Source organism: Heterocephalus glaber, unplaced genomic scaffold (genome assembly GCF_053883595.1).
Source record: "Heterocephalus glaber isolate CG9 unplaced genomic scaffold, H.glaber_assembly_v1.0 deba00001509, whole genome shotgun sequence".
In the NCBI taxonomy this organism is placed as follows: Eukaryota; Metazoa; Chordata; class Mammalia; order Rodentia; family Bathyergidae; genus Heterocephalus; species Heterocephalus glaber.
The window spans coordinates 20514466-20542076 of record NW_028258325.1 but is presented as its reverse complement, the minus strand read 5'-3'; the positions used below and the strand labels follow the sequence as shown (position 1 = coordinate 20542076).

The 27611-nt window shown below is 37.7% G+C and overlaps 1 protein-coding gene and 1 pseudogene across 2 annotated transcripts in view; both read right to left on the bottom strand.

Annotated features, from left to right (window-relative positions):
* Tbc1d19 (TBC1 domain family member 19) overlaps positions 1 to 14937 on the bottom strand; it is a 116346-nt gene extending 101409 nt beyond the window's left edge. The window contains exon 1 of one of the 2 annotated variants that reach the window (XM_004847179.4): positions 14519 to 14937. In XM_004847179.4, the coding sequence (XP_004847236.1) occupies positions 14519 to 14710 (192 nt within the window). In that variant the 5' untranslated portion in view covers positions 14711 to 14937. The remainder of the gene's footprint in view (positions 1 to 14518) is intronic. The other variant, XM_004847181.4, reaches the window with a different exon arrangement.
* An 8149-nt stretch (positions 14938 to 23086) lies between these two features.
* LOC101725520 (fatty acyl-CoA reductase 1-like) lies at positions 23087 to 24550 on the bottom strand (annotated as a pseudogene).
* Between the last annotated feature and the right edge of the window lie 3061 nt (positions 24551 to 27611).

Here is a 27611-nt window from a genome sequence, read left to right as displayed (position 1 = left end):
TGTTTTGGACTTTGTCTAATTTCTCTCAAGAGCCCATCACCACCACAGAGGAGATGCTCAATTAAAACATGTTGAATTAGATATCTCCGTTTCTTCCTAATACATTTGCTCTTTCTAAAACTGTAGACCAGACTTGTTTCTGTAATCCTAGTAGTCCCAATGGACAAACATTGTAGCCAGGAATAAGTTTTAGTTTCAAATTGGAAGTTTTGGCTCTGTGAAGGCTGACCGGGTCTTATACTCAATCTGTGTTGTATAATTGAAGCCCTGCTCTAGTTTCTCTCACCTGAAGATGAATCCCTCACTCGCTTTCTTTTGCTCACGTCCCTAAGCTGACTCACTTTTCTACCAGGAGTGGCCTTCTTATCCATCTTTGTCTACATCTTTATTTAGCTTCTTGTCATGGTATACTTTATGCCTAAAATAGTCTTCGGCTCACATTTAGTAACCAGTCTTCTCCCTATCGTTTCATCTTGATCTTACTAATTCAGAAGCCCTACATGACCTTTGCTAAGCAACCCACTGCTGAAATAAAACATGAGCACATGTACTTACTACTTGTACTTACTCTATATAGAAGACCCCAAGAACTCCACCAAAAGTCTTCTAGACTTAATAACCAAATTCAGTCAAGTAGCTGGATACAAGGTCAACACACAAAAATCAATAGCTTTCCCTACACAAGCAACAGATTCACTGAGAGAGAAATAGGGCAAATAATTCTTTTCACAATAGCATCCAAAAAACTGAAATACCTAGGAATCAACCTAACGGAAGAAATCAAAGACCTCTTCTCTGAAAACTATGGCACTCTGAAAAGACAGATTGAAGATGATATCAGAAAATGGACAGACATCCCCTGCTCCTGGGTAAGAAGGATTAATATAGTGAAAATGGCCATACTTCCGAAACTGCTATATAGATTTAATGCAATTCCAATTGAGATCCCAGCAGCATACTTCATAGACGTTGAGAAAACAATCCAAAAATTCATTTGGAACAAGAAGAGACTCAGAATAGCAAAAGCAATTCTAAGAAACAGAAACATGTCAGGAGGCATCACAATCCCTGACTTGAAACTATACAAGAAAGCTACTGTGATAAAAACAGCATGGTACTGGCAAAGAAACAGACTTGAGGACCAGTGGAACAGATTAGAAGATGCAGAAACAATGCCAGACACACTCAGCCATCTCATCTTCGATAAAGGAGCCAAATACCCTCACTGGAGGAAACATAGCCTCTTTAATAAATGGTGCTGGAATAATTGGGTTTCAACTTGCCAAAGATTAAACCTAGACCTATATCTCTCGCCATGCACTAAACTAAAATTGAAATGGATTAAAGATCTAAATATTAAAATAGAAACCCTGAACCAGCTGGAACAGAGGTTAGGTAGAACACTTGAAGACACTGATGTAGGCAAAGATTTTATGAGCAAAACCTCAGTTGCCTGTGAACTAACACAAACAATCAACAAGTGGGATCTTTTCTTATTAAAAAGCTTTTACACAGCAAGAGAAACCACCAGCAGTGTGAAGAGACAACCCACAATGTGGAGAAAAATCTTCACCTGCTGTTCCTCAGACAAAGGCCTACTATCTCGAATCTATAAACAGCTTAAAAAGATCAAACCTCCCAAATAAAAAGACCCAATCTGAAAATGGGCATCTGAAATGAACAGACATTTCTCAGACAAAGAAGTAGAAAGAGCAAATAAATACATGAAAAAATGTTCAACATCACTGGTCCTTTGAGAGATGCAAATGAAAACAATGCTGAGATTCCACCTTACCCCAGAAAGAATGGCTGCTATCATGAAATCAACCAATAACAAATGCTGGCAGGGCTGTGGGGAAAGAGGAACCCTGCTCCACTGCTGGTGGGAGTGTAGACTGGTGCAACCACTGTGGAAATCAGTATGGAGATACCTCAAGAACTAGGACTGGAAGTCCCATTTGACCCAGCTATTCCCCTGCTAGGGATCTTCCCCAAAGAATTAAAAGAATCATACCACAGTGATATATGTGCACCCATGTTCATAGCAGCACAACTTGTAACAGCTAAAACTTGGAAACAGGCCAAATGCCCATCAACTGGAGACTGGAGAAAGAAAATATGGGGTTTTTTGGGTTTTTTTGGTACCGGGGATCAAACTCGGGTACTCGCGCTTGCGCAGCAGGCGGCGAAAATGCTAAGCTAAATCCCCGGCCCTGAAAATGTGTTTTTTTAAATAAAATGGAGTACAACTCAGCCATAAAAAATGAGAAATTAGAGGAATTTATAGCTAAATGGATGCACATTGAGGTGATACTCTTAAGCGAAATAAATAGGACACACATGTATAAATATTGAATAGTCTCTTTAGTGTGAGAAACTGAAAGTGTAAATAAAGACTAAAAGGTATAATAGATAATGTGAAATAGGAAGAAAAGGGGCAAAGGGGAAGGGGAAGTGGGAGGGGGAGGGGAAAGGAAAGAAGGGAATGCAATTAATATGAGAAAAAGGAAAAATGGAAACAAAGTCTTTGTAAATAGGGAGGGATGGAGGGGTTGAAGGGAGGGCAAGGGAAGGGGGAAAAATAAGAACCAAGAGAGATTATGTAAAGGTGCAAATTTCCAATGATGAATGTCATTATATTGTATACCTAAAATGTACCAATGATTAGAATGAATAATTGATAATGCGAAATAGGAAGAAAAGGTTCAAAGGGGTAGGGGAAATGGAAGGGGCAGGGGAAAGGAAAGAAGGGAAAGAAAAAGTTGTGAGAAATGGAAAAAATGGATACTAAGTCTTTGTAAATAGGGAAGGGAGGGCTGGGAATGGGGAAAAAAATACGAACCAAGATGCATCATGTACAGGTACAAGTTTCCAATGAGGAATGTAAATGTATTGTATACCTAAAATGTACCAATAAAAGAATTTTTTAAAAAAGCATGAGCACATGTACTTAACAAACACACTTTTAAATATTTATCTTACAGCTCATGTACATGCATTGCATTCAGGGCTGGGGATTTAGCTCAGTGGTTCTGCCACCTGCCTCGAAAGTTCAAGGTCCAGAGTTCAATCCCCAGTACCACCAAAAAAAAAAAAAAAAAAAAACACCAAACATACATTGCATTCAGACAAGAATTTCCTTATTTTAAAATTCCCTACACTATTATTCATTTCTTCACTTCCTTCTTTTCAGGATTAAAGGACATGACAGTAGCCAAAGTAGAAATATCCGGATGATATCACTTTCTGTTTCATACCAAATTCAGAGTTCCTGAATTATTAATTTATGTATTAACTGCAGAAGTCCAATCTGTATCTTCACCTGGTCTATGCCAACTCCTACCCAAAGAGACATCAAAAAATATAGAAGATATGAATATCTAATCATGGCACAGGCTGTTCAATACCAATATATATTCTATATACCTGAGGTATAATTTCATAAGTTTTTTTAGTAAGAGACATTAGCATTGAGATGCTCTGGAATTTTAGACATATGACAAAACCCTATTAGTTGTATTACTCTTTTGCTCTCTAAAGCCTATCGTCTTTCAAGTTCCTTCCTTTCACAATTCTATTATTTTAATGATAATCTGAGTAACAAGACTTATTAAATATTTAATAGGGTGGAAATAACATTTGGGGTTTTATATAACATCCATTTTAAATACAAATGAGTAATGACAAAACAAAATAACAATGCTGATGTGGTTCTAGATGTCAAATTTGGAATTTGACTATTACCACAGTATCTAAGAATGAATAAGAAAATTCAATTTTAAGATGTAGATTAACTTCATAACAAAGTAACTCAAGAATATTCAGAAAACAAAAACCAGGGCCTGGGACATAGCTCAGTGGTGCCGCTGCCTGCCTCGCAAGTGCAAGGTCCTGAGTTTGATCCCCCATACCAAAAAAAAAGAAAGAAAGAAAAAAGAAAACAAAAATCCCTCTTTTGAGAAGACTTTAATAGATAAGATGATATATTAAATAAAATACCATCAATGTTTAAATTATATATGCTAAAAAAGGAGAGCTAGTGGCTGGGGAAAATCTAAAATCCACTTATATTTGCCTTAAATATTTAAATTTTATAAATAAATTCCTATGGCAATTTCTGAGTATACTTGTTATTGTTTAAATATGAAGTATCCCCCAGTGACCTGGGTATTGATGGGTTTTCTCCAATACAGCCATGTTCAGAGGTGGGGCCCAGAGAGGTAACTGGATCATGATGGTACTCACTTCATCAATGGACTAATCCATAGCTGAATGGGCTATTAGAAGATGGGGCCAGTAGAAGAAGTAGGTCACTGGAGACATGTTCTTGCAGAATATATCAAGTTCCCTCCCCTTTCCTCAGTTCTCCATTCTGCTTCCTGGCTGCCATAAGGTAAGCAACTTTGTTCCACCACATGATCCCTCACTATGATGTTCTGCCTCACCCACGGGCCCCAGAAACAATGGAGCAAGCTGACCATGGACTGAAATATCTGAAATTGTGAGCCAAAATAAGTATTTCTTTTTTCAAGTTGACTTTATCAAGTATTTTGCAAAAGAAAGCTTATATGATACTCAAAAAGAAAAAAATGGAGAGAGTACAGAAGATGCAGGTGACAGGAAAATATGCTGCTCGTTAAATTTTAAAGGGCAAATAAAAAATAGCCAGTTATTTAAAAGTTTATTGAAGTTGATTATAAAATTACCTTTAAAGAATCATCTGATTTCTATTAAACATCTTTGTTAACTGCACACAAAAAGCAAAGCTAATAGACCAAGATTGCCAATCCAACATTTCCAAATCCAAGCTTGCATTGGGTTTTTGGTACTGGGGATTGAACTTGGGTCCTTATGCTTAAGGGGCAGGCGGCAGCACCACTGAGCTAAATCCCCGGTCCGATTGCATTGTTTTTGTTGTTGTTGTTGTTGTTGTTTGCATTGTTTTTTGACACAAGGTCTCACTATCCTTTTGCCTCAGCCTCCTACATAGCTGGAACCAAAGGTGTGTATTACATGCCTTGCTGGCATTGTTTTTTAAAAAGATCTACAACTATATTCTTCTAAAGTATGAATCTATAGCATTGGCAATTTTTTATTTTACTTAACAACTAGCCAGATCTATGTCCCTGAGTTTTCTCATGTGATCACCTCTTTATCTTCCCATTCCCTTGCCCAATTTTCCATTACTTCAAGGAAATTAACCTCCTGATTTATATGTACAAATCCATGATCCTTTATGGGAAATCCTAAAACCCAAAATGTTTTAGAAACTAAAATTTTTTTTCCACAACTAAACTGATGGCAAAATCTGTCCTGACTTGAACTCATTTGGTGGCAAAACCTGATCTGAGCTGAAGTGACATGCAACTATTTATGCTCCTTATTCACCCGACAATGTGAAAATTCACACACTTTGCTGCAGAAATATTAATATATTTATAATTACAAAGTGTGTCTAGACCCTGATAGGAATAATAAATAGCACCCAGACTATATTTGAGTTAGCTTTCTAAAATTTGAAAACAATATGAATTCCTAAACATATATGGCTCCCACATTTTGGATAAGGAATTATGGATCTGAATTTATTTATAAGAGAATCATCTCCATTAACAATATACTTTTATTTTATTTGTTATTGTATCTCTTAGGCCCAGAATTGTGTTTGACATATAGGACAGTCTTAATAAAAACCTGTTGAATAAATTAATGATCACAAGTAGAGCTCAAAATAAAGAATAAAAAAACTTCTTCAAGGTAGTAATCATTAAATAAGGTTTTCTTATATAAAGATCCTGAATCACTTATTTGCAATTCTGAAATGCGAAAAGCCTTGAAAACAAAATTTTTGTCATTACTTTTTGTTTTCTGGAACCTTAAGCTTTGCCTCAAATTTGGAAACAGCTATTAATTTATTAGATACAAAATTTGAATCAAGAGAAATATTGAAAGGAAAAATATTGTGCAGAATGTACAGCATTTAATAAAATTATGCCTATAGACAAAGTCACATGAATAAAAAGTTAAAAGGGAAAAAAAACATAGAGATCCATGAGTGATTCACATATTGGTGTTAATGGACAAGGACTTTAAAATAATTATGAGTAGTTCAGTGCTCAGCCTCCCCCCAAAATGAAAGAAAACTTGATAAACAACAGATGAAAAATAGAAAATTGTCCATGAGAATTGGAATCAATATAAAAGTACAATTTGGATATCAAAACTAAAAATTACACTATGTGAATAAGAACTCTTTAGATGGACTATTAGCATAAATCAGGATTAAAAAATTGGAAAGTAAAAAAATATATCTAAACTGAACTGGGAACAAAAGGGAAATTCAGATAAACTATTATTAGAGAGATATGGGACTCAATGTCTGTAGCAGACATCTCTGCCCAGCATTAGCAGACTCTGGTTAATTGCAACCCAGTATCAGCATCCTTTAATCTCTCCAAGCAAGCTTTTCAGATCTCCAGAGGTGCAGAAACTGCTGGCTGTGTGTCTAACGTTAACTCGAGAATGATGATCAGAAAACATGGGGATCCAGGAGAACCAACAGCAAAATTAGCATCCTCCTAGAAGAGCTTAGGAAGAGGATGAGTGATATTCAGCCCAAAATGGAAGTGTGTCCTTTATTGTAAGAAGCCATTTAAATGCTTTAAACCCCATTTGCCGTACTATAAGATGACAGGACCAACCATACCTACTGATCAAAAAATTTCTCAGTCAAAGCCATCTACCCATCCACATGCTAAAAAAGTGAAAAAAAAAAAAAAAAAAAAAGCTGATCAGAGACTTAACTGAAACCAAAGGGAAAGAGTTTAAGACAAAGAGTGAGGAAAGAAATGCCAAATTGAGACGGGACAAACCAGGCCAAACAATTGTTTCCAGTCCAAAACTAGCTGTTGGTTTGGAAAGAGCGAGTACTACAAAGGCAGATAAAGACATTAAGGATCAAAATCAGCTCACCTTCAAAATGATCTCTCCAAGCAAGACAAGCAGTGCCTTCCCCCTTTACATCCCTGTTTGCATATCAGCTATCTCTGTCTGCATATTAGCCCTCAACAGATGCTTCCAGATGCTTCACACTGTGCCTCTAGATGTCTTCAAAGCATACCCTTCTTACCTTCTCACACTTGTAGTCAATAAAATACTTGGTGCCCTTGGCACCCCTTGTCTTTGCTGCCCAGAGCAACACTGATCAGCCCCAAGACCCAGTTATCTCTAAGTCTTGTTTCTTTCTTTACTTTTAACAGCTTGTGTTGTAGTGTCTCACAGGAGACTGTAGACTTACTGCAGAGGTCTACAGCAGTGTTCCCATTCCTGTTCCCTATAAATGTCAGATGTATAAATTGGAGTTTCAGACAGAAAAGAAATATTTAAATGTGGGTCAATAAGTATTTGAACAAATAATGGCCAAGAATTTTCCAAATCTGGTGAAAGATATCTACTTTGGCTTTAAGAAGCAACACAAAGCCAAAACAGAATGAATTAAATAAACAATAATAATACAAATATCAACAATACCTTACCAATACCTTTAGTTTTCTACAGACTGAAATAAAATGTCAAAAGAACTCAGGAAGAGGAGGAGAACATACATCCATACTTTTTTTTTTTGGTACTGGGGATCGAACTCGGGTCTTTGGGCTTGTGCAGCAAGCGGTGAAACCACTGAGCTAAATCCCCAGCCCCATACATCCATGCTTAATGATGGCTGACTGCTCAACAGAAAGCAAAGAGGACAGAGACAATGTATGATACCTCAACATGCTGAAAGAAAATTGCCACCAACTTAGAAATCCATAGACAGAAAAAGTGAATCCTTCAGAAATAAAGATTAAATAAAGACATCATCAGGCTAATAAAAGCCAAGAAATTTGGGGTCCAGTGTAACACACAGGTAGAACATGTGCTAAGCATGAGTGAGGGCTTAGGTTCAATCACCAGCATTTCCCCAGTAAAAAACAGGAAGGGCCAGGCATGGCGGGGAAAGTCTGTAATTCCAGTACTCAGGAGGCTGAGGCAGGAAGATTGTCATGAGTGTGAGCCTAGCATGGGCTACACAGCTAGTTCAAGGTCAGCCTGAACCAAAAAGCAAGATCCTGTCTCAAAAACAAAAACAAACAATCAAATAAAACCCAAGAAATTGTCAGCAGGAAACTTGCATTAAAAGAAATACTATGAAGAGTTCTTACAGTAAAATTAATAAAAATAATAATCTCAGGGGAAATATAGAAATACAGGTGGGAATGATGAAAATAAAAAGGATATAAATGGGGTAAAGAATGAATAAATATTGGCTGAATATCACAACTGCAAAACAATAATAGTAATGTCTGTGGGATTTGAAATATACATAAATTTAAAATGCATGTCAAAAGTAACAAAAGAAAGGAAGGGTAAATGAGTTAAGTGTTCTAACTACAATATTACATTACAGGGAAATAGTAAAAGTAATAATTTACACATGACTATGTTTAATCAAAAGTAAATGCAATAACTTCTAAAACACTTACCTAAAGAACAATAAAATAAGCTAATGGAAAGGAAAATATAATAAAATTATTTGAATAATCTAAAAGAACGCAGCAAGAAAATAAGCGGGTGTAGCTATACTGACACTACACATACAGATTGTAAGACAACCTCCTTATTAGAGATACTGAGAGATATTTCCTAATGATTAAGGAGTTAACCCAACAGGAGCACATCACAGTATAAATCTGTGTATAACTAGTAAAAATAGCCTAAATTACATAAGCAAAGACAGGGAAAAATAAACCAATACAAAGTCTCCCTCTTATCTGCAGTTTCACTTTCCATGGTTTCAGTTACTTCCCCTAAACTATAATTCAACAATACTAAATAGAAATTTCTAAAAATAAGAATTAATGTTTTAAATTGCATGCCATCCTGCACAGTGTGATGAAATATCTTGTGTTATTACATCCTACCTGGGATGTGAATCATTCCTTTGTCCAGTGTATTCACCAGATGGATGGATGGATAAATAGATAGATCTAGATATATAACTACCCATTATTAGTCACTTAGTAGCTGACTGGATTATCAAATCAAGGCCACAGTAAAGCACTGCTTGTGTTCAAGTAAACCATTTTTCCTTATTAATGGCCCAAATATAAGAGTAGCAATGCTGCAATTCAGATATGCCGAAATGAAGTCATAAAGTACATCATTTAAATAAAAAGGTGAAAGCTCTCAATAAGGAAAGAAATCCCATGCTGAAGTTGCTAAGATGTAGGGTAGGAATGAAACTTTTATTCACGAAGTTGTTCTGTTTTACTTTTAGTTATGATTTTTCAACTCTTGCCATGCTTAATATGTACATTACAGTTTATTATAGGTATGTAGGTATAGGAAAAACCATAGTATTTGTGGGGTTCAGTACTATACCTGGTTTTAGGCTTTCCCTGGGGGAGGGGGACTAGGAACATATCCTCCGTGGATAAGTGAGGACTAAGACACATGAGCATAGTAGAAGATTCTAATACTTTTTCATCAGCTGACGAACAAAACTGAAAATGACTCAATAAGAATATAAGAGTCCACCAGGTACAGTGGCACATGCCTGTAATCCCAGCTACTTGGGAGGCTGAGGCAGGAGGACTGCAAGTTTATGGCCAGCTGGGAAATTTAGCAAGACTCTCTTTCAAAATAAAAAATAAAAAGGGCTGAGAATGTAGGTCAGTAGTAGAGTGTCCCTGAATTCAATCTGCATCAGTGAAAACAAAAACAAAACAATAAGATAAAGGAGTTGAACAACATAATCACCAACTTGACTTCAGCGATATATATATTTTGACCCAAAAATGACAGCATATACGATTCTTTATAAGAACATATGGAATATTCAGCAAAATTGACTATATGCTAGGTTATAATGAAAGCCTCTGCAAATAAAATGAAGCAAATTGGCAAATCAAGTCTCAACTAAAAGTCAACAGCAAAAATATTTAAAAGAATATCTTAGGTGCTTGGAAATGAAGCAATATAATTCAAAATAGCCCTAGGGTTAAATTAAAAATATTTTCAACAAAAGGATAATGAAAATCTGACTCATTGAAATTTTGGGATGCACTTAAAGCAGGTCAGGGATTTAGCTCAGGGACACCACGCCTGCCTCACAAGCACAAGGACCTGAGTTTGATCCCTGGTACCAAAAACAAAAAACAAAAACACCCCAGACTTTAAGGAGAAAAGTATAGTCTTATGTTTTAGAACAGAAGAAAGACTTCAAACTTATGATCTAAGCTTCCATCTCAAGAAACGAGCAGCAGGGCATGGTACCGCACATGTGTAATCCCAGCACTTGGGAGGCAGAGGTAGGATGATCGCCGAGAGTTCAGGGCCAGCCTGAGCTACAAAGCAAGACCCTGTCTCAAAAAAAAAAAAAATCAAAGAACAACAACAACAACAACAACAAAAACCCCACAAAGGATACTGTCAAGAAACTAGCAATATTTAAACATGTAGATCTGATTTATTTCATATAGTAGCTTTATGCATAATTCTCAGAACTTGGAAGTGACAAAAATACTGCTCAACAGGCCAGTGGATAAATAAACCATAATATATCCACACAATAATATATTATTCAGGTGAAAAAAAATCAGCTATCAAGCCACAATAAGGCATTAAAGAAGAACATTAAAAGCATATAAGTTAAAGAAGCCAGTGAAAATACTGTATGATTACAATTATATGACATTCTTTTTTTCTCATTTCTAGTTTATTATCTCAGGCATTTTGTTACAGAAACAAAAATGTGACTAATATAGCATGGAAAAATTTATGAAAGTTGTACCTTATTTGGTAATAAGCACTAACCACACTAGGTATATGACATTCTTTTTTTTGTTTTTTCCTTTGGTACTGGAGATCGAACTCAGGATCTTGTGCTTGCAAAGCAGGTGGTGGCACCACTAAGCTAAACCCCCAGCCCAAGTATATGAAATTCTTTTTTTTTTGGTTTTTTTGGTTTTTTTGATACTGGGGATCAAACTCGGGTCCTTGCACTTGTGTAGCAGGCAGCAAAACCACTGAGCTAAATCCCTAGCCCTATGACATTCTTATAAGCAAAATTTAGAATCAATAGAAAGATCAGTGGTAGCCTCAGTCTGAGAAACAGGGCTAAGGGAAGTTTGAATAGGTGGGGCACAGGGAATTTTTAGATTTTTTAGAATTTTGTTTCATGTTGGAACAGTGAATTTATAACATTATATATTTGTCAATCATGAGCTGTGCAACACAAAGAGTGAACCTTAATGTAAACCAGAGACTTCAGTGAATAATAATGAATCACTATTAGTCAACACTAACAAGTGCACCACACCAATGCAAGATGTTAATTAATAAGAGAAGAAACTATGTGCAAAGTGGTACACAGGAAGTGGGTACATGGGAACCTATACTTTCTGGTCAACTTTCCTGTAAATTTAATACTATTCTTTAAAATTAAGTATATTAATTTCCAAACATTTCCTAAATAAAAAAATCCTAGACATAGCTTCACTGTCAAATTCTTCCATACATTAAAGGAAGAAACACATCCTTATTTATTTTATGAGGCCAGCATAACCTTGGTATACAACTTGACAAGGCTATTACAAGAAAGGAAAATTACACACTTGCTCATGACATAGATACAATCCTTAAACACTTACTCTTGGAGTTTGGTTAACTCCACTGCTGAAAAAGTAATGATAAGGAAATATCCCTCTCAGTCTAACAATGAGGAAAATAGTATAATCTATAACATTACAACTTTTGAAGCCATCAAATAACTGCAGCTGTTAAGACAACAAAATGAGCGATACTCTGAAGAATATAAAATTCCTCCAAGGACAGGCAGAACTTCCAACTGTTTTACCTTAGGCAGAGCACAGGAGGGAAAAGAAGCTACCATACAAAGGGGCAAGAAAAATGTTAACTATTACAGACTAAGAAGGGTCCGAGTGTCAGTTCAGAATAGTTAGAGGCACAAAACGGAAGGAGAATTCACACTCAGTGGTATACTTTCTTCCATAGGGATCCATACAAAATACCTGCCACAGATACAAGGCAATGCTTAAAAGGAGAGGGGAAAGGAACATGACAATGGCAATAAAACCCACCTCAAGGACAAGGCACATGGAATTAGAAGAATTAGAGAACTTCTGAGCCTACCATGAGCCTATCATTAACTAAAACCAGACTGCTAGGAGATGGACAAGATCATGGAGCAAGCTCTTCATCAGAAAGTACAGTAGAGTTCCCATCATACCAAAATGACACAATAACTAATAACCAAGTCCGGCAAGGTCTCAGTCTTTTAGTGAATAGATGGTAAATGTACCAGTAACAATTGGATGTCAGTGTACTAACAATAAACAACTGGAAATTGAAATGAAAGAAAATAATTTATAATATCATTTATTATATCAAGAAACATGAACTACTTAGAGGAAAATCTTAACAAAAAGTGTGCATGATTTGTATAGTAAACTACAAAATACTCACAAGAGAAAATAAAGATGATATAAATAAGAAAGGAAATAAATCATGTTTGTGGGCCAGAAAATTCAATATTGTTAAGATATCAGTTCTCCTCAAGTTAAACTATAGATTCAACATAATCCCAATCAAAATTCCAAAAGGTATTGTAGTAATTTAAAAGTTGATTCGAAAGTCCTTTGCTGTATAAATTTGAGAAACAATTTTGAAAAAGAGAAACAAGGACTACCTGAATTCAAGGCTTACTACAAAATCAAATCAAGGCAGTGTAGTATTGACATAAGGACAGACAAACAGCTCAAAGGAACCAAATAAAGTCCCAGAAATAGTCATAAATGTATATGTAAATGATTTTCAACAGAGTTGCTAAGGAAATTACTGGAGAAAGGATAGGTTTGTGAATAAGTATGTACTGGAAATATTGGACAGCTACATGTGGCAAAAAAAATTTTGAGCTAAAAATCCATTTTAAGTTATTTTTGCATAGGATGTAAAAATTAAAATGGACCACAGACTCACATATAAAAGTTAAAACTACAAAACTTTTAGAACAAGCAAGCATGAGAGAAAAAAATTCTGAGACGTGGGATAGGCAAAGATTTTTAGATAGGGCACAAAAAGCACAAATCATAAAAAATGAATTGGTTAAAAATTTGTGCTATTCAAATTAAAATATTTTGTTCTTCAAAAGACCCAGTTAAGAAAATGAAAAAGCAAGCCATAGACTGGGAGAAAATATTTGAAAGATGTCTATCTGATGAAAAACTTGTATCAAATATAAAGAATCCTTCAGCCCAATAATAAAAAGAGAACACCTTTTTTTAAGTGGGCAAAAGATTTGAACAGATTATTTCACAAAAAAAGATATGTGCACATGAGAACATGTTTAATAACATTAGTCATTAACGAAATGTAATTAAAGCTTCAGTGAGATACTAGTACTACTGTATACCCCTACTAGAGAAGTGTACCTAATAAAATAAAAACTAATAAATTTTTTAATTGCTTCTGAGGATGCAAAACAACTGGAATTCTCATAATTGTCTATGGAGATGTAAATGGTGCAGGCCCTTAGTTTGACAGATCCTTACAGAATTAATTATGCCACAAATCAGCAATTCCAGGTTTTTTTGGAGTTTTTGTTTTTTGTTTTTTCGAGACAGAGTCGCGCTATGTAGTTCGGGCTAGCCTCCAACTCGCTGCAATTCTGCCTCAGCCTCGCGAGTGCTGGGATTACACTTCCGCCAGCAATTCCACTTTTACATATCCAAGCAAACATCTCTACCTGAATGTATATACCAGCTCTACTCATAATCCATGTAACCCAAATACCCATCAACTAATACATGTCTAAGTACCTGTGGTATCCAAACGATGAAATATTATTCAGCAATAAAAAGGAACAGAACTGCTGAGATACCAGCATGGATGAATCTCAAAAGCATTATGCTAAATGATGCCTGCGCAAAAGTTTACATACTATATAATTCCAGTTATAAGCCATAAAAAGAAAAAACCGAAGATCTGATCAGTCTGTGCATTCGCAGTACCTGGTAATCAGAAAATACTCAATACAGCCTGAGTGGATCTGAGGAGGGGAAAGCATTGCAGGGTGGGTAAAAGTCAACAAAGTGACAAAGAGGCTGGGGCGCGCCTGGGGGCCCAAATCCACACAGGAAGGAAAAGTGAGGGAAGGCGTGGTCCAGGCTGCCTTCCAGGAGTCCAAGAGCTCAAAAGACGAGACCCCATCAATGACACGAATAAATAAGTGACAAAGCAGTCTCAGTGACTCCTTGGCCTGGAGAGGCGTTAGGCACCCCACCCTTCTTTTACAAATCTACCACCCCACACCTGGGCAGAGCAAAGTGCGCGGCGACAGTGGGGCTTTTGTCTCTGCGCGGGCAAAGCAGGGGCGACAGGAGCGACCCCGGGGACCCGGCGAGGCCCAGACCCCGGGCAGCCGTCCTCCCTCCCTCCCTCCCTCCCTCGGCCCACTCACCCAGGCCTGCCGTTCCAGCTGAGCGTACAGATTGGAGCCCTTGAGCTTTTGGACTATCTGGGCAATCAGGAGAGACAGATCCGACTCCTCCTGCAACATTTCCCCTGCCCTAGCCCGCCAAGCCGCGGGGACAGGCCGCCAGCACGAAGAGAATGGGCGGCCAGGTCCCACTCGGGGTCGGTGACACTTCATAGGACCTCTTTACGCTAGGACTCCTCCAGCGCGCGTTACCAGGCAACTGCGGAGTTGTGTTCGTCTCTCTCTGGTCCCCCTCTGCTCTTGAAGTCCCCAGCACCTGCGTTCCGCCGGCAGAAAAAGACCCGCGCAGGAAGGTAGCTTTCATCTCATTGTTCTGCCTATTCTGGGACTGAAGGACGAGGACAGCTCTTTCCTCCAGAGCTGCAGCGCCTCGGATGCAAAAGGGAAACGCAGAAGGGAGTGTGTGCGTGGGCGTGTGTGTGTGTGCATGTGTGTGCATGTGTTTACCAGATAAAAGATCTTTCCTCTTCCACTTCCCAATCTTTGCAGAAATCGTGCTGGAAAAGCAATGATACAGCAAATTACACAGAAGAACTGTCAGGCTCCGGCTGAGTGAACTTGGGTGAGATATTTAAATATCAGAACTTGGCTTTTACTTGTAAGATAAACCCAGTTCACAGGATGTTGTGATGACTCGCTGAGGTAAAAATCGTAGCACGGTACATTCAATTTTACTTCATTTTCTCCCTTTTCCATTCGCTGCAGGTACATGCTAAGAATAAGTAGACAATCTCTTCTCATCTAACTGCTACAAATTAACCAAGAAACATTGACAGGTTTTCTAAGAAGCATCATCAATTCAGTCCTGAATAAGACTTTGTCCTAATCTTCAGGCAACTAATCACATACCTTCCACTTCTCCCATGTATTTATTCTTTCATTCATTTATTCATAATTCACTCAGCTTTCAACTTACTGAATATTTACCTACGAGGAACTGTGTGAGCACAAAGATTTAATAAAACATGACATTTTATAAGAAGATATATAAAAGCTTCTAGAGCTAGAAGTAACTGATATAACTAATGGAATGACATCTCCAAAGCTCAATGGCAGCTGGGCATGGGGGCACTCCTGTAGTCCCAGCCCTCGGGAGGCGAGGCAGGAGGCTGGGCTACATAGTGAGTTCAAGACCAGCCTGAATTACACAGTGAGACCCTGTCTCAAAAAAAAAAAAGGTCAATGGCAATCAGAAAAGAAATTAAGAAATAATTTACACATTACAGTAACTTTGACAAAATAATCAAGATTTCAATTATGTATATGCATATATTTTAAGCAAAGCAAAAGTAGCATTCCAGGAAAACACACCACATTGTTGAAACAGCTACTCTAGACTAACTATATCAAATTTCCATGTTCTTAGACATCACAAGAGATCTTGGAAAATCAAATGTAGGTTCTGATTCAGTAGGTTTCTGGTGAGATCTGGTGATCTGAATTTCTGACAAGTCCCAGGAGATTGTAATGCCAGAGGCCCAAAGGCTACATTCCAAATAAGAAAGGACTAGAGCAGGTACACAATAGAGATTCCAAAGGATTGGACCCCTGGCAACCTACACACCACCTCCTGGCATTCATAACACCACCATTCGGGATGTTGTTGATGATAAATACAGATTCTATGTAACCCACTGGGTCAAGTTGTTCATTAAACCAATTTTGGAAAGAAGCTGGCAGGAGGAGAGGCAGAGAGACAGAGAGAGAGAGGAGAAAGAAGTTAACAGCAATTAATGATAGACTAGCAAACATTCTTTTGGGGGGGGGGATGAGACAAGGTATTGCTGTATAGTTCATGTCAGTCTTGAAGTCCTTATTACCGCCCAAGCTGGCCTTGAACTCACCATCCTCCTTCCTAGCCTCCCAGGTGCATCCAGCCTCCTTAACTTTTTATAGTCTTGTAGTCTTAACCCACTCATCCAATAACCTCCAATATAAACTTCACCTTGAGCAAAAAGAAAGAAAGAAAACTATGGTGAAAGTTCTTTTGAGACTTGAAGGTTGTAGAGTGCTAAGTATTAAGAATTAAAGATGCTTACTTAGTTTAAGACAGATCCTAGAGCATAGTCAAGAAGAAAGATGAAGCTGTGAAACAGAAGAAAATGCACAGTGCCTGGGGTCAGAGAACCTTCCAGCTCCCTTCCTAGGATGTAGCCTAGGAATTGCATGACTTTTTCCACACTACAGTTTCAGCTTTCTTGTCAGTAACAAATGGTAAAAATACCAACCTGGGGGATATTATGAGGAACAAATGTACCTGATATTAATATATTAGTAAATATTAACATATTAAATATTGAAACAGATAACTTAAAAATAATACCCACTACTATTATTAAAAATAATATCCACTACTATTGACATGGAAATAGAAAGTAACTAAACATAGCAACACATGTAAAAATGCCCAGCACAATTACTTGCCCAGATAGAAGCTTAAAACCATTTTCTCAAAGCTAGAACAATTTTCAGCCTTACAGCAACAATTAAGAAGTTTATATTTGATTCTAAAAACACGTCTAAGCAAAAAAAAAATATTAACCCTGATGTCTAAAACAACATTTCTTATGTACATAGCAGCAGATGTTTTGGAATATAATTCAATTCTATGTTGACCTTTGCTCTCTTTTTCCAATTCAATTTGGTAAAACCTTTTAGAATACCTACTCTAGGCTAGGAAGGGCAAGGAATATAATGATGAATAAAAAATGATCCTTTCTCAAGAAATCCTCACCCAGAAAGATATAATGGTAGCCAGAGCTCTTGAGCCTCCTGTCTGTGTATTTGGAAATTTTATTACTTTAAAATTATTGTTCCATCATAACTTGAAGGTAAAAATCACAAAAAGGGAAGGGTATTTTCTTGGAAATCCTCACTGAAATCCAGAGTGAATGTAGATTGGGAAGACCCTCCATTTCTGGTATTTCAGAATGAAGCACGGTTCGGCCTTATAGACAAATAGCAAATGGCGTCAAGTCGCATGTGTATGGTTACAACCATGTAAAGAGACAAAAGTAAAATGGATGCAGAGAGACATTTCCTCAAATTTAGAACAGAGGTACCTCTGGGCCAACTGGTGTGGGGCTCTGGGCCCAAGTTTGCATTTCTTGGACCTGCTCTGCCTTGATCCATTTTACATAGATTCTGTGTTGGATCTCACTGGAGAAGGGCAAGGGATGCATTTGAAAACTACAACTAGAGGGATCCTATGACACAAATATAGGCCACATCACAAACACCCTGTCGAACTAACACAAAATTGAGGTACACTTCAGAGGTACCCTAGAACATATTCTTAGGTAATTTATTCACATGTGTGCCACTTACATATGTTCTATCATTGACAATGAAAAGTATATTCAGCTCTTGTTTTAGAAAGAGATACTGATTTTAGTGTGTTGTGCCTGAAAAATACAGTGAGCCATATGTCATCTGGAATATTTTTAAATAAATTAAAATTATATGTGTTACTGTAATGGTTAAGTGGAACATCAACTTGAAGGAATTAAGAAATGCCTAATGGATTAGTGGAATACACTTCTGGGTGTGTCTGGATGATTGACAGGTAGGCCTCAAACTGAAGAGGGAAAACCCACCCTGGATGTGAGTGGCACCAGCCAATAGGCTTATAGCCTGGATGGAATAAAAAGGGAAAGAAGGAAGTCTTCCCTTTTGCTTCTTTAGAGGAGCTTTGATCTTCACCATTGCCTTTGGGTGCTTAGCTCTACTTCCTGCAACCTTTCATAACAGACTCTTTAGACTTTCAATGCAGACCCTTTGGCTTTGCCACATAGAATTGTACCAGACTCTGCAGTGAACTCCTGGCCTTCAAGCTTTGAGTAGATCCTCTGACTCTCCAGGACACAGAGAGCCATTTTGCATTCTTCCACCCAAGATTCCACAGGTCGCCACTGTAAACCCAACAGCTATATGTATCACAAATGTCACAGGTCTCACTGTCTTGGGGAATAAATAGATGAGCTCATAATGATATCCGTTACCTGTCACTGGATAATTTGCCTCTCCATGCTAGCACAGGACCTCAGACTCCTCTTCAAACTTGCTTCCTGTTAGTTCTGGAAGCCCTTAGGAAGTGAGACATGTGGGCTGTGGAAAAAGTTTGCTCGAAATTTCCTGACCTGCATGCCTCAGTGATGCCTGATGCTCTAAAGCCACTGTGTAGGGTGCTGTTTCTTAGAGCTACCAAAACAACAGAACTGTGAAACTGCTTAAATCTCAAAGTTTACAAAGACCTTCATGAAATGAAAGCCCCTTCTCCCTCTGCTTGCCACTACTTTTAAAAAGGGAATCATATTTCTGAGCCCGGGATGAGTATCAGACTGTGTTGTACTCCACTTTCCTACCTGTGTCCCTGGATAATTGTATGTGAATGAAGAGTACCGGGCTACTGGCTCCAACAGCAATCTTGGGGACTGTATTGCTTTTATGTCAAACACAAAACTTACAGGAGAAAACTCAACAAACAGTGATTTAAGTCATAAGATGTTTATTATTACCAGTAAGTCTGGAGGGGAGTCCTAGGTTTGGTTCAGTGTCAACAATGTCATCAAGAGTCTATGTTCTTTCCCTTTGTATCCTGCTACCCTCAGTATATTGCCTTTCCCTCTCCAGCTTATTGCTTCAGTTTGAAGGGAGCTGCTGCAATTCCTCTGGTTCTATCAACTTAACAACACAAACCTTAAAGACAAAGAGAGCATAGTGAAGTGTTTCAGCTCTAAAAGAAAGCAACTTCCAACTCAGACTCATATCACATCCTTTCTCTGCTGCCTTGATTTAGTTGATCTGTCTATTTGTGACAGTGGGGTATTGAGATCCCCCACTATAACTGTATTGATGTTTATCTGATCTTTTCTGTCCATTAGAGTTTGTTTTATGAAGTTGGGTGCACCAAAGTTTGGTGCATATATGTTTATAATTGTTATCTTTTCCTGTTGAATAGTTCTATTAACCAATAGGTAATGTCCTTCTTTGCCTCTTAATCAGCTTTGGCTAGAAATCCACTTTGTCTGAAAATATGATAGCTACTCCTGCTTGTTTTGGGGTTCCCATGGCATGAAACATTTTTTCCTATCCTTTGATTTTTTTAGTCTATGAATTTCCTTTTGTGTTAAATGTTTCTTGTATACAGCATACAATTGGATTTTGGTTCTTGATCCATTCTGTTAATCTGTGTCTTTTGACTGGCAAGTTCAGCCCATTTACATTGATAGTTATAATTTATAGATATTGACCTATTTCTGTAATTGTGTTAATTTTCTATTGGTGTTTTGCTTTTTTCCCCTTCTACTTAATTGCTAGCCTTGTGTGATTTATTCATTTTGTTGGACCTTTTAGCATTGTTAGTTTCATTGTCTCTTTCTAGGATATCCTTCAGAGTTTTTGGAGTGTTAGTATGGTGGTTATGAACTTCTTTAGGTTTTCTTTATTGTGGAAATATTTTATTTCTCCATCAATTTTGAAAGATAATTTTGCAGGATGTAACAGTCTGGGTTGGAAGTTGTTTCCTTTTAGAGCTTGAAACATTTCATTCTATGCTCTCTTTGCCTTTAAACTTTGAGATGAGAAATCTGTTGAAATTCTGATGGGTTTTCCTTTACAGGTGATTTGTTGCTTTTCTCTAGCAGCCTTTAAGATTCCGTTCTTGTGCTGTATTTCTTTTTCTTTTCCATTAAATCTACTGGGACATTTTAGGTATACAATACAGTTACATTTATCATTGGGATCTTGTACCTTTACATGATGTATCTTGGTTCTTTTTTTTTTTTTTCATTCTCCTGCCCTCCCTTCACCCCCTCTACTCTTCCCTATTTACAAAGACTTTGTTTCCATTTTTTTCCTTTTCTCATATTTTTTCTTTTCCCTTCTTTCTTTTCCCCTACCCCTCCCACTTCCCCTACTCCCTTAGACCTTTTCTTCCTATTTCACAATATCAATTATACATTTTGATCCTTGTTTACACTTTTAGTTTTTCACACCAGAGAAACTGTTTGGTATTTACATATGTGTGTCCTATTTATTTCACTCAAGAGTATGGCCTCAGTGTGCATCCATTTAGCTAGAAATGTCTCTAGTTTCTCATTCTTTATGGCTGAGTAGTACTCCATTTTATAAAAATAAAAAAAAACACATCTTCTTTATCGAGTCTCCAGTTGATGGGCACTTGGGCTGTTTCCAAGTTTTAGCTATTACAAACTGCGCTGCTATAAACATGGGTGAGCATATACTACTGTGGTATGATTCTTTTTCTTGTGCTGTATTTCTGGTATTTTAATTATTGTGTTGTGTGCAATGGTTTTTTCTGGTCATGGCTACATGGGGTTCTATATGCCTCACTTACATGTATGTTACATCCTTTTTCCAAGACTGGAAAGTGTTCTGCCATTACTTCTTTAAACAGGTTTTTTATGCCCTTTATTCTGTCTTCTGATTTTTCACTAATTCCAATTACTCTTATATTAGTTCTCTTTGAGTCATCTAGGAGCTGCAGAATCCACTTTTCACATTCCCTTTTGTTTTTAAGGTATTTCTAATTAGTCTTCTAGATCTGACATTCCATCTTCACATTGGTCAGTTCTGCTACCCATAATTTCAATCAGGTTTTTAATCTCCTGAATTTCTGTTTGGAACTTTTTTTTACAGAATCTCATTCTTTTCTATGCTGGGCATTTATATTTTGCATCTCTTTCTTTAGCTCCACTAGATGTATATTATTATCTTCTCTAGACTTACTGATCATTTGTCTCATTGGGGTCATTATCTGATGAGTTATATTTTCTTTAAATTTGTCAAGCAATTTATTGAACTGCTTTACCTCCATTGTTTCCCTTTTAGGCCCGTTTGCTGTGTGACTTATGATTTCCTCCCCCTGAATGCCCCCTGAATGCACCCTGAATTGGTTTTAGAGGAGTTAGAAGGTTTTGGAAGTATTTTGTTGCCTTATCTTTCCATGTTTCTTTGTGTGTGTGTGTGTGTGTGTGTGTGTGTGTGTGTGCACGCGTGCACATGCATGCGTTCTGGGGTTTGCAAATTATTTACCCCAACACCCCATTCTTTAGAAGTAAGTCACTTGTATTTTTTATGACCCCTAGGCAATCCAGATATTAGCATAGAGAGAGAGCCAATTGTCAGCCACTACTATGTGGCCTTGACTATAGTAGTAAATTCAGCAAAAACAATGGCACCAAATGTCAACTAAATATTGACAAACCCTAGGAACCACTCATAAACCACCCTTAACCAGAACAAAGAGGACTATGCATTTAGTGAAGACAATTAAGCCCCCCTTGTATTGACTTATAGTAATTCAGACTACTCATTTTTGCTGGATGTAGGCAGCAGTGCCAGAGTTCAACCACATCACTAGACTAAATGCTTTCTTCTTCAGGACCACTTCCTCTAGTGATTATACCCCCTAAACCTGGCCTCATGATCTTCTTGGTCTGAGTTCAGGACTCCCAGGAGAATCCCAGAAGATCCATGTTTAGCTCTCACCCTCTCTAATCCTATCTCCTAAGGCTGTATTTTAACTAATCTTGGTGGTAGGGTAACACTTCATTCCTGAAGCAAAAATCTACTCTTGGGTGTTGGTCTCTTCTTTGATCAGGCTGGTCTGTTGGTTGTCAACTCTGTTGCCCTGTGCTGTGGAGAATCTAGGAGCAGGGGTGGTGTTTGGTGGGGTTGGAACATGCAGTTCCTGGTCCTCTTGGCTTGGCTTAGGTCCTGGGCAGGCATCAGCATCCTCTCCTGCCTTGAAAGGCAGGAAAAGAACAAAATAAAAGAGATCTCAGTAACTGTGTGCATCTTTTATGACAGCTCCCAAGAATTTCCCATATGTCTTATTGCCTGAAGTTGTGTTGTGTAGCTACCATGGCTACAAGGGAGTCTAGAAAGATGATCTCTCAGATATTTCTTTGATATTTCTTGGATTGTGTTTCCATCACGTGTCATATGACTGTATTGAAATTTAAATTAGGGAGAAGTTTGGCTTATGTGGAGTCTGCTAGCTAACCTGGAGTTTTATTTCCAGACCACTATTTGTTCAATGTTGGTTTGGGGGATCTTTCTGAAACAAATCACAACTTCTGGTGTCTTGTTGGTGCTTGAGATGTTTTTTTAAGTTATATGGAAAAATGTTTACATGCTTTCAGTTTTGTTTTGGTTGAGTTCTACTGTATATGAATATTATTGTAGGGTTTTTTTCCCTTGCATTGTTCTTCTTTGAATGGTTTTAATTTCTGTATGTGTGTTTGTTTGATAATAAATTTATTTTTAAATAAAAAAAGAAAGATGATCTGGTACTTTTCCTAAATTCTGAGCAGACTCTGATATATGATCCAAGTGATGTCAGTGAAGGAGTGTGCTATGCTAGGAACACTTGTAAAGTTGCATCCTTGACTGATATTTGGGCTAATCATAATTATGTTGCACACAACCAGCTCTGTGTGGGTAACATGTAATGTGGATATTGTCTAACCATACGTGGTTTAATTCATTTGTGGCCTGATTAGCTCACCAAATGAGCCAGATCAGGATCACAACAACAGTACTGAAACCATAACGCATGTTCCGCAACTCATTCAAATGTTTTTTATATTATTGTTTTCTAGCTGCAGGGAAGCCAGACATTTCTTCATTCAAAACATATTTCTTAGTTCCCATGCAGTAGTTTTCCATATATTCTACCCAATGTAATTGCTGTACATCAATATTGAAGGTCTTTTTATCTTCAGGGTTTAGTTGATTCATTAACATACTGACATTATCAGTATTCCAAACCCAAGAATTACTTGTGAAATATTCAAGAGACACCATAGCTGTGTGAAGACTAGTTATTGTTTTCATCATCCTTGGGGTTCTTTCAGTTATCCTGAGATAGATATCATACAGGAGTGCTGGAGCCTTATGGCTTACAGCAATCCTGTAATGATATAAAAGATGATTGGACATTAGATTTACATTGGGCTATCTGAAGGCCTGTTCAAGAGGATTTCTCTTGAAAGTAGAAATTACATGGTATTCAACTTCACCCCAGTGGAAAGGATTAGTGCTGTCCATTGTACTATTATACACCATGATGTTTCTTGGTTTATTAACTCCAGAATATCGGGCTCCCTCAAGCCTTGTGTTGACAACTACATCTACAGGAACAAGACATGCAAAAGTGTTGTTGGAGGCGCCCATTATTCAAGAATTCCTTTCCCTGCTGCAATAAAGAGACAACTTGGTCCATTAAAATTATCAGTCCCTCCAGGAAAAGGTTCTTTCTAGCTGGCACCAACAATTGATGACCTTGCAATCATCACATTTAGCTTTCCTCCTTCTTGCTGTACAACATATTCTGCCAAAGCTTTCATGTATATGTATGTTTTAGGTCTGTCTCCTATTAACTTTGGTGTGATATCATTTACTAGACCATCATCCATCCATTCTAAAGAATCAATCAACTTCTTGGGATCTACAGGGGGTGGATGGACTGCTTCATCAATATGCTTTTGATTGCAGTAAGCATATGCTGTTGAGATATGCACAAACACTTCCAGATTCTTCATTTGTTGCACAAGCTGAATAAGCTGTCATGTAGCAATCATATTTAACTGAACAGCATCTCTTAAATTTTCATTAAACCATACTGTAGCTGCACAGTGGAATATAATATTGGTAGAATCCACAATGACCTCTCTGTCTTCTTCACTAAGAGCCAGTTTAGGCTAGGTGAGTTCACTGGTGATTGCTACAACTTTCTCTTGAAAACCTGGATTTTCATCTCTCAATGTGTCAAAGACCTTGCCACTAAGGACTTCTTCCACTCACTCCTGGGGTGTCTGTCCAGCTTTCTGACTCACCAAAAAATAGACTGAATTCACCTTAGAACAAGGAAGACCTCAGCAACTTTTCCAGAAGCACCTTTCCTAGAAAACCAGTGGCTCCTGTCAGAACATTCTTTCCTTCATAGTATTCTGGGATTGAAACCATTTTGACCCTTCACCACTTCTACGCAGCCTCCTATCCCAGGCAGCAACTGGGGCTCCACCACCAAGAGCCAAGCCGCTCACCATGTTGCCCTGGCAGTCACCGCCCCAGAAGAGCGGCAGCCAGGCCTCACCACGAAGGGACCATCCAGGCCGAGGAGCCATAATCCAATTCTTATCTCACCATCTGCTTCTAGAAGTATCCAACCTGTTCCTAATACTTTACATGGTACAGTACCTAGAAAGTAGCTACCGGGCCGAGGATTTAGCTCAGTGGTTTTGCCGCCTGCTGCGCAAGCGCAAGAACCCGAGTTCAATCCCCGGTACCAAAAAACAAAAACAAAAGCGAAAGTAGCTACCATGTTTCCCTGAAAATAGGACCTAACAGTCTTGAAAAATCAATCACCTTGCCTTCCCTGCCAATACAGAATAGCCACCAAGCAAGAGAATAATGAGGTATAATCTTCTGCATGACACTGACCATTACAATGGGTTTATTTGCCAGTTAGGTCATATTTGGGGGGAAAACATAGTAGTACTTGAAAAGTGCTGGCTGAAGGAAAAAGCAACCATTTCCAATTTGCTTGCCATGGTTCTTGTAGCTTTAAATATGACTTTCCAGCTAACCTGAGTCTTCCAAACCTTGCACTGGAGAACAGGAATACCAAGAGAGGTGTCAGTCAAATATGAAATAGAGGAGGGAGGAGAGACAAGGAGACAGGGAGCAAGGAGGTTGGGGAAAGGAAAATGAAGGAGAGATGGATTTTAAGTACTTGGATCAAGTAATTGTGGGAACTGGAAAGTCTGAAATCTGTGGAACAAACCAGTAAGGTAGACATTCAACTAAGAGCTCTTATTACAATCTTGAGTTGAAATCCATAAGACAGACCAGAAGGCTGGAAACTCAGGCAGAATTTCTATGTTACAGCTTTAAGGCAGAATCCTTCCTTCAATAGGAAACTGCAGTTTTGCTGGTAAGGTCCTCAACTGATTGGATGAGGCCCACCCACTTTAGGAAGGGTAATTTCCTTTACTTAAAGTCAGCTGATTATAATTCACCACATCTACCATAAAACTTCATAGCAACAGCTGGATTAGTGTTTGAACAAATAACTGGGTGCCATGCTTTAGCTAAACTGGCACATAATATTAACCATCACAACAGGTATATGCACTCTTTAATTAGCCTTGCTTGGTCACTTTCCTCATAAAATCTCATTCTAGTTTGAGCCCCACCCTCCATCTCTCTGATATCCTGACTCTTTCTACAATGCTTCTATTTTTGTCTATTTTGTGGGGCTCCAGCTCTGTACCCTAGTGTATTGCTCTTCTGTCTGTGGCTTCTCTGCTGAAGTGGACTCCAGTCTTAGAGACTAACCTCTTGAGCAGGGTCTACTCCTTCCAAGATTCCTGCTCCAAGGGTCTGGGTCCAGGGGTCTGTGCTGCTGATTTCAAACAAGATGTAAGATTCTCTCCAAATCCCCAATCAAAAGTATAAAATATGTGCCAAATAATACTTTGGTTAAGAGAAAAGGAATGGGGCAAAATCCAACCACAGTCCCTGGGGAGGAAGCGGGGGGGTGTGATTCAGCACTAGTATTTTATTCAGAGCATTTGGGGGTGACGTTAATGTCACCACATATGGAAAACATTGCTAAAAGGCATCATTGACACATTGCCTCAGATAAATGAACGTGCAACCACTTCACTTGACAATACAAATACAGAAAGGGGACAGGAAATGGCGATGGTTAAAAAGCACATTTTATGGTGTTCAGGATATGCGTAAAGTACAAAATCATTTATAATTTTAAGAATTATTTTTATCCTCCTGAAACATCAACTGTCAGGAAGACTAAACTGAGCAGGCCAAAGACTTTATTTTCTTTTGACAAAAATGAAATTTGTTCCTTCTAAGAGTAGAGTTAGGAGAATTGGCTCAAATCACACAACACGGTAGAGGCAGGATTCCAAATTCACAATCAAGCTTTCGGATTCCAAATTCACAATCAAGCTGTTCTAAACTATTCATTTCAGGGTATGTGGCTTATTGTTACCTTTTTAAATTTTTCTTTTCCTTTTTAGTTGTAGAGATTCAGCATGGATGGAAAGAAACTAATATTGTCTCATTTAAGCCTTGGAACACCTCATGAGACAGGGATTATTTTCTCTAATTTTTCAGACTAGAGAGCTAACATTTGAAGTTAGAGGATTTGTCAAAAGTCACAATAAAGTTAAGAATAACAGAACTAGGATCTATACCTAATCTTGTTCACATTTCTTCTCCAGCACAAATATCAACTTTTGCCTTAAAAAGTTCAGGTGGATGGGGGAGGATCGTTAGTGGGTAAAGGATGCAGTTGGACAGGAAGAATAACTTGTAATATTCCAAACTACATAGACTGACTATGGTTGACAATAATTAATTGGGTATTTTAGAACAGCTAGTTGAGGGATTTTAAATGAATTTCTCAACTCAATGAAATGATATATATTTGAGGCATTTGAGGTGATGGATTTACCAATTACTATAATCATTTTATATATATATAAATATATACACAAATATATATATTTATATAAATATATATCACACTGCATCCTATATAGATGTGTGGTATTTTTTGTCAATTAAAAAGTATTTTTATATATTTATGATTATTATCTCTTCCTCTTGGATTATTCCCTTTACAAGGATGTAGTTACCTTCTTTGTCTCTCTTAATTAGTTTTGGTTTGAAATCTACATTGTCTACAAATAAAATAGCTTCCCTGGCTTTTGTCCGGGCACCTGTCAAATGGAGAACTGTTTTCCATCCTTTTACTTTCAGTCTATGAATTTCTTTTTGAACTAGGTGTACTTTTGTATACAGCATATTGTTGGATTTTTCTTCTTAATCCATTCTGCCAGTATATATCTTTTGATTGGTGAATTGAGGCCATTAACATTGATGATTATAACTTACATGTATTGACTCATTCTTGTCATGGTATTTTCCTGCTATTTGTTTTTTATTTTTCATTTTTTGCCCTCTCCCTTTAATTTCTTTCCTTGCCTGGTGAGTT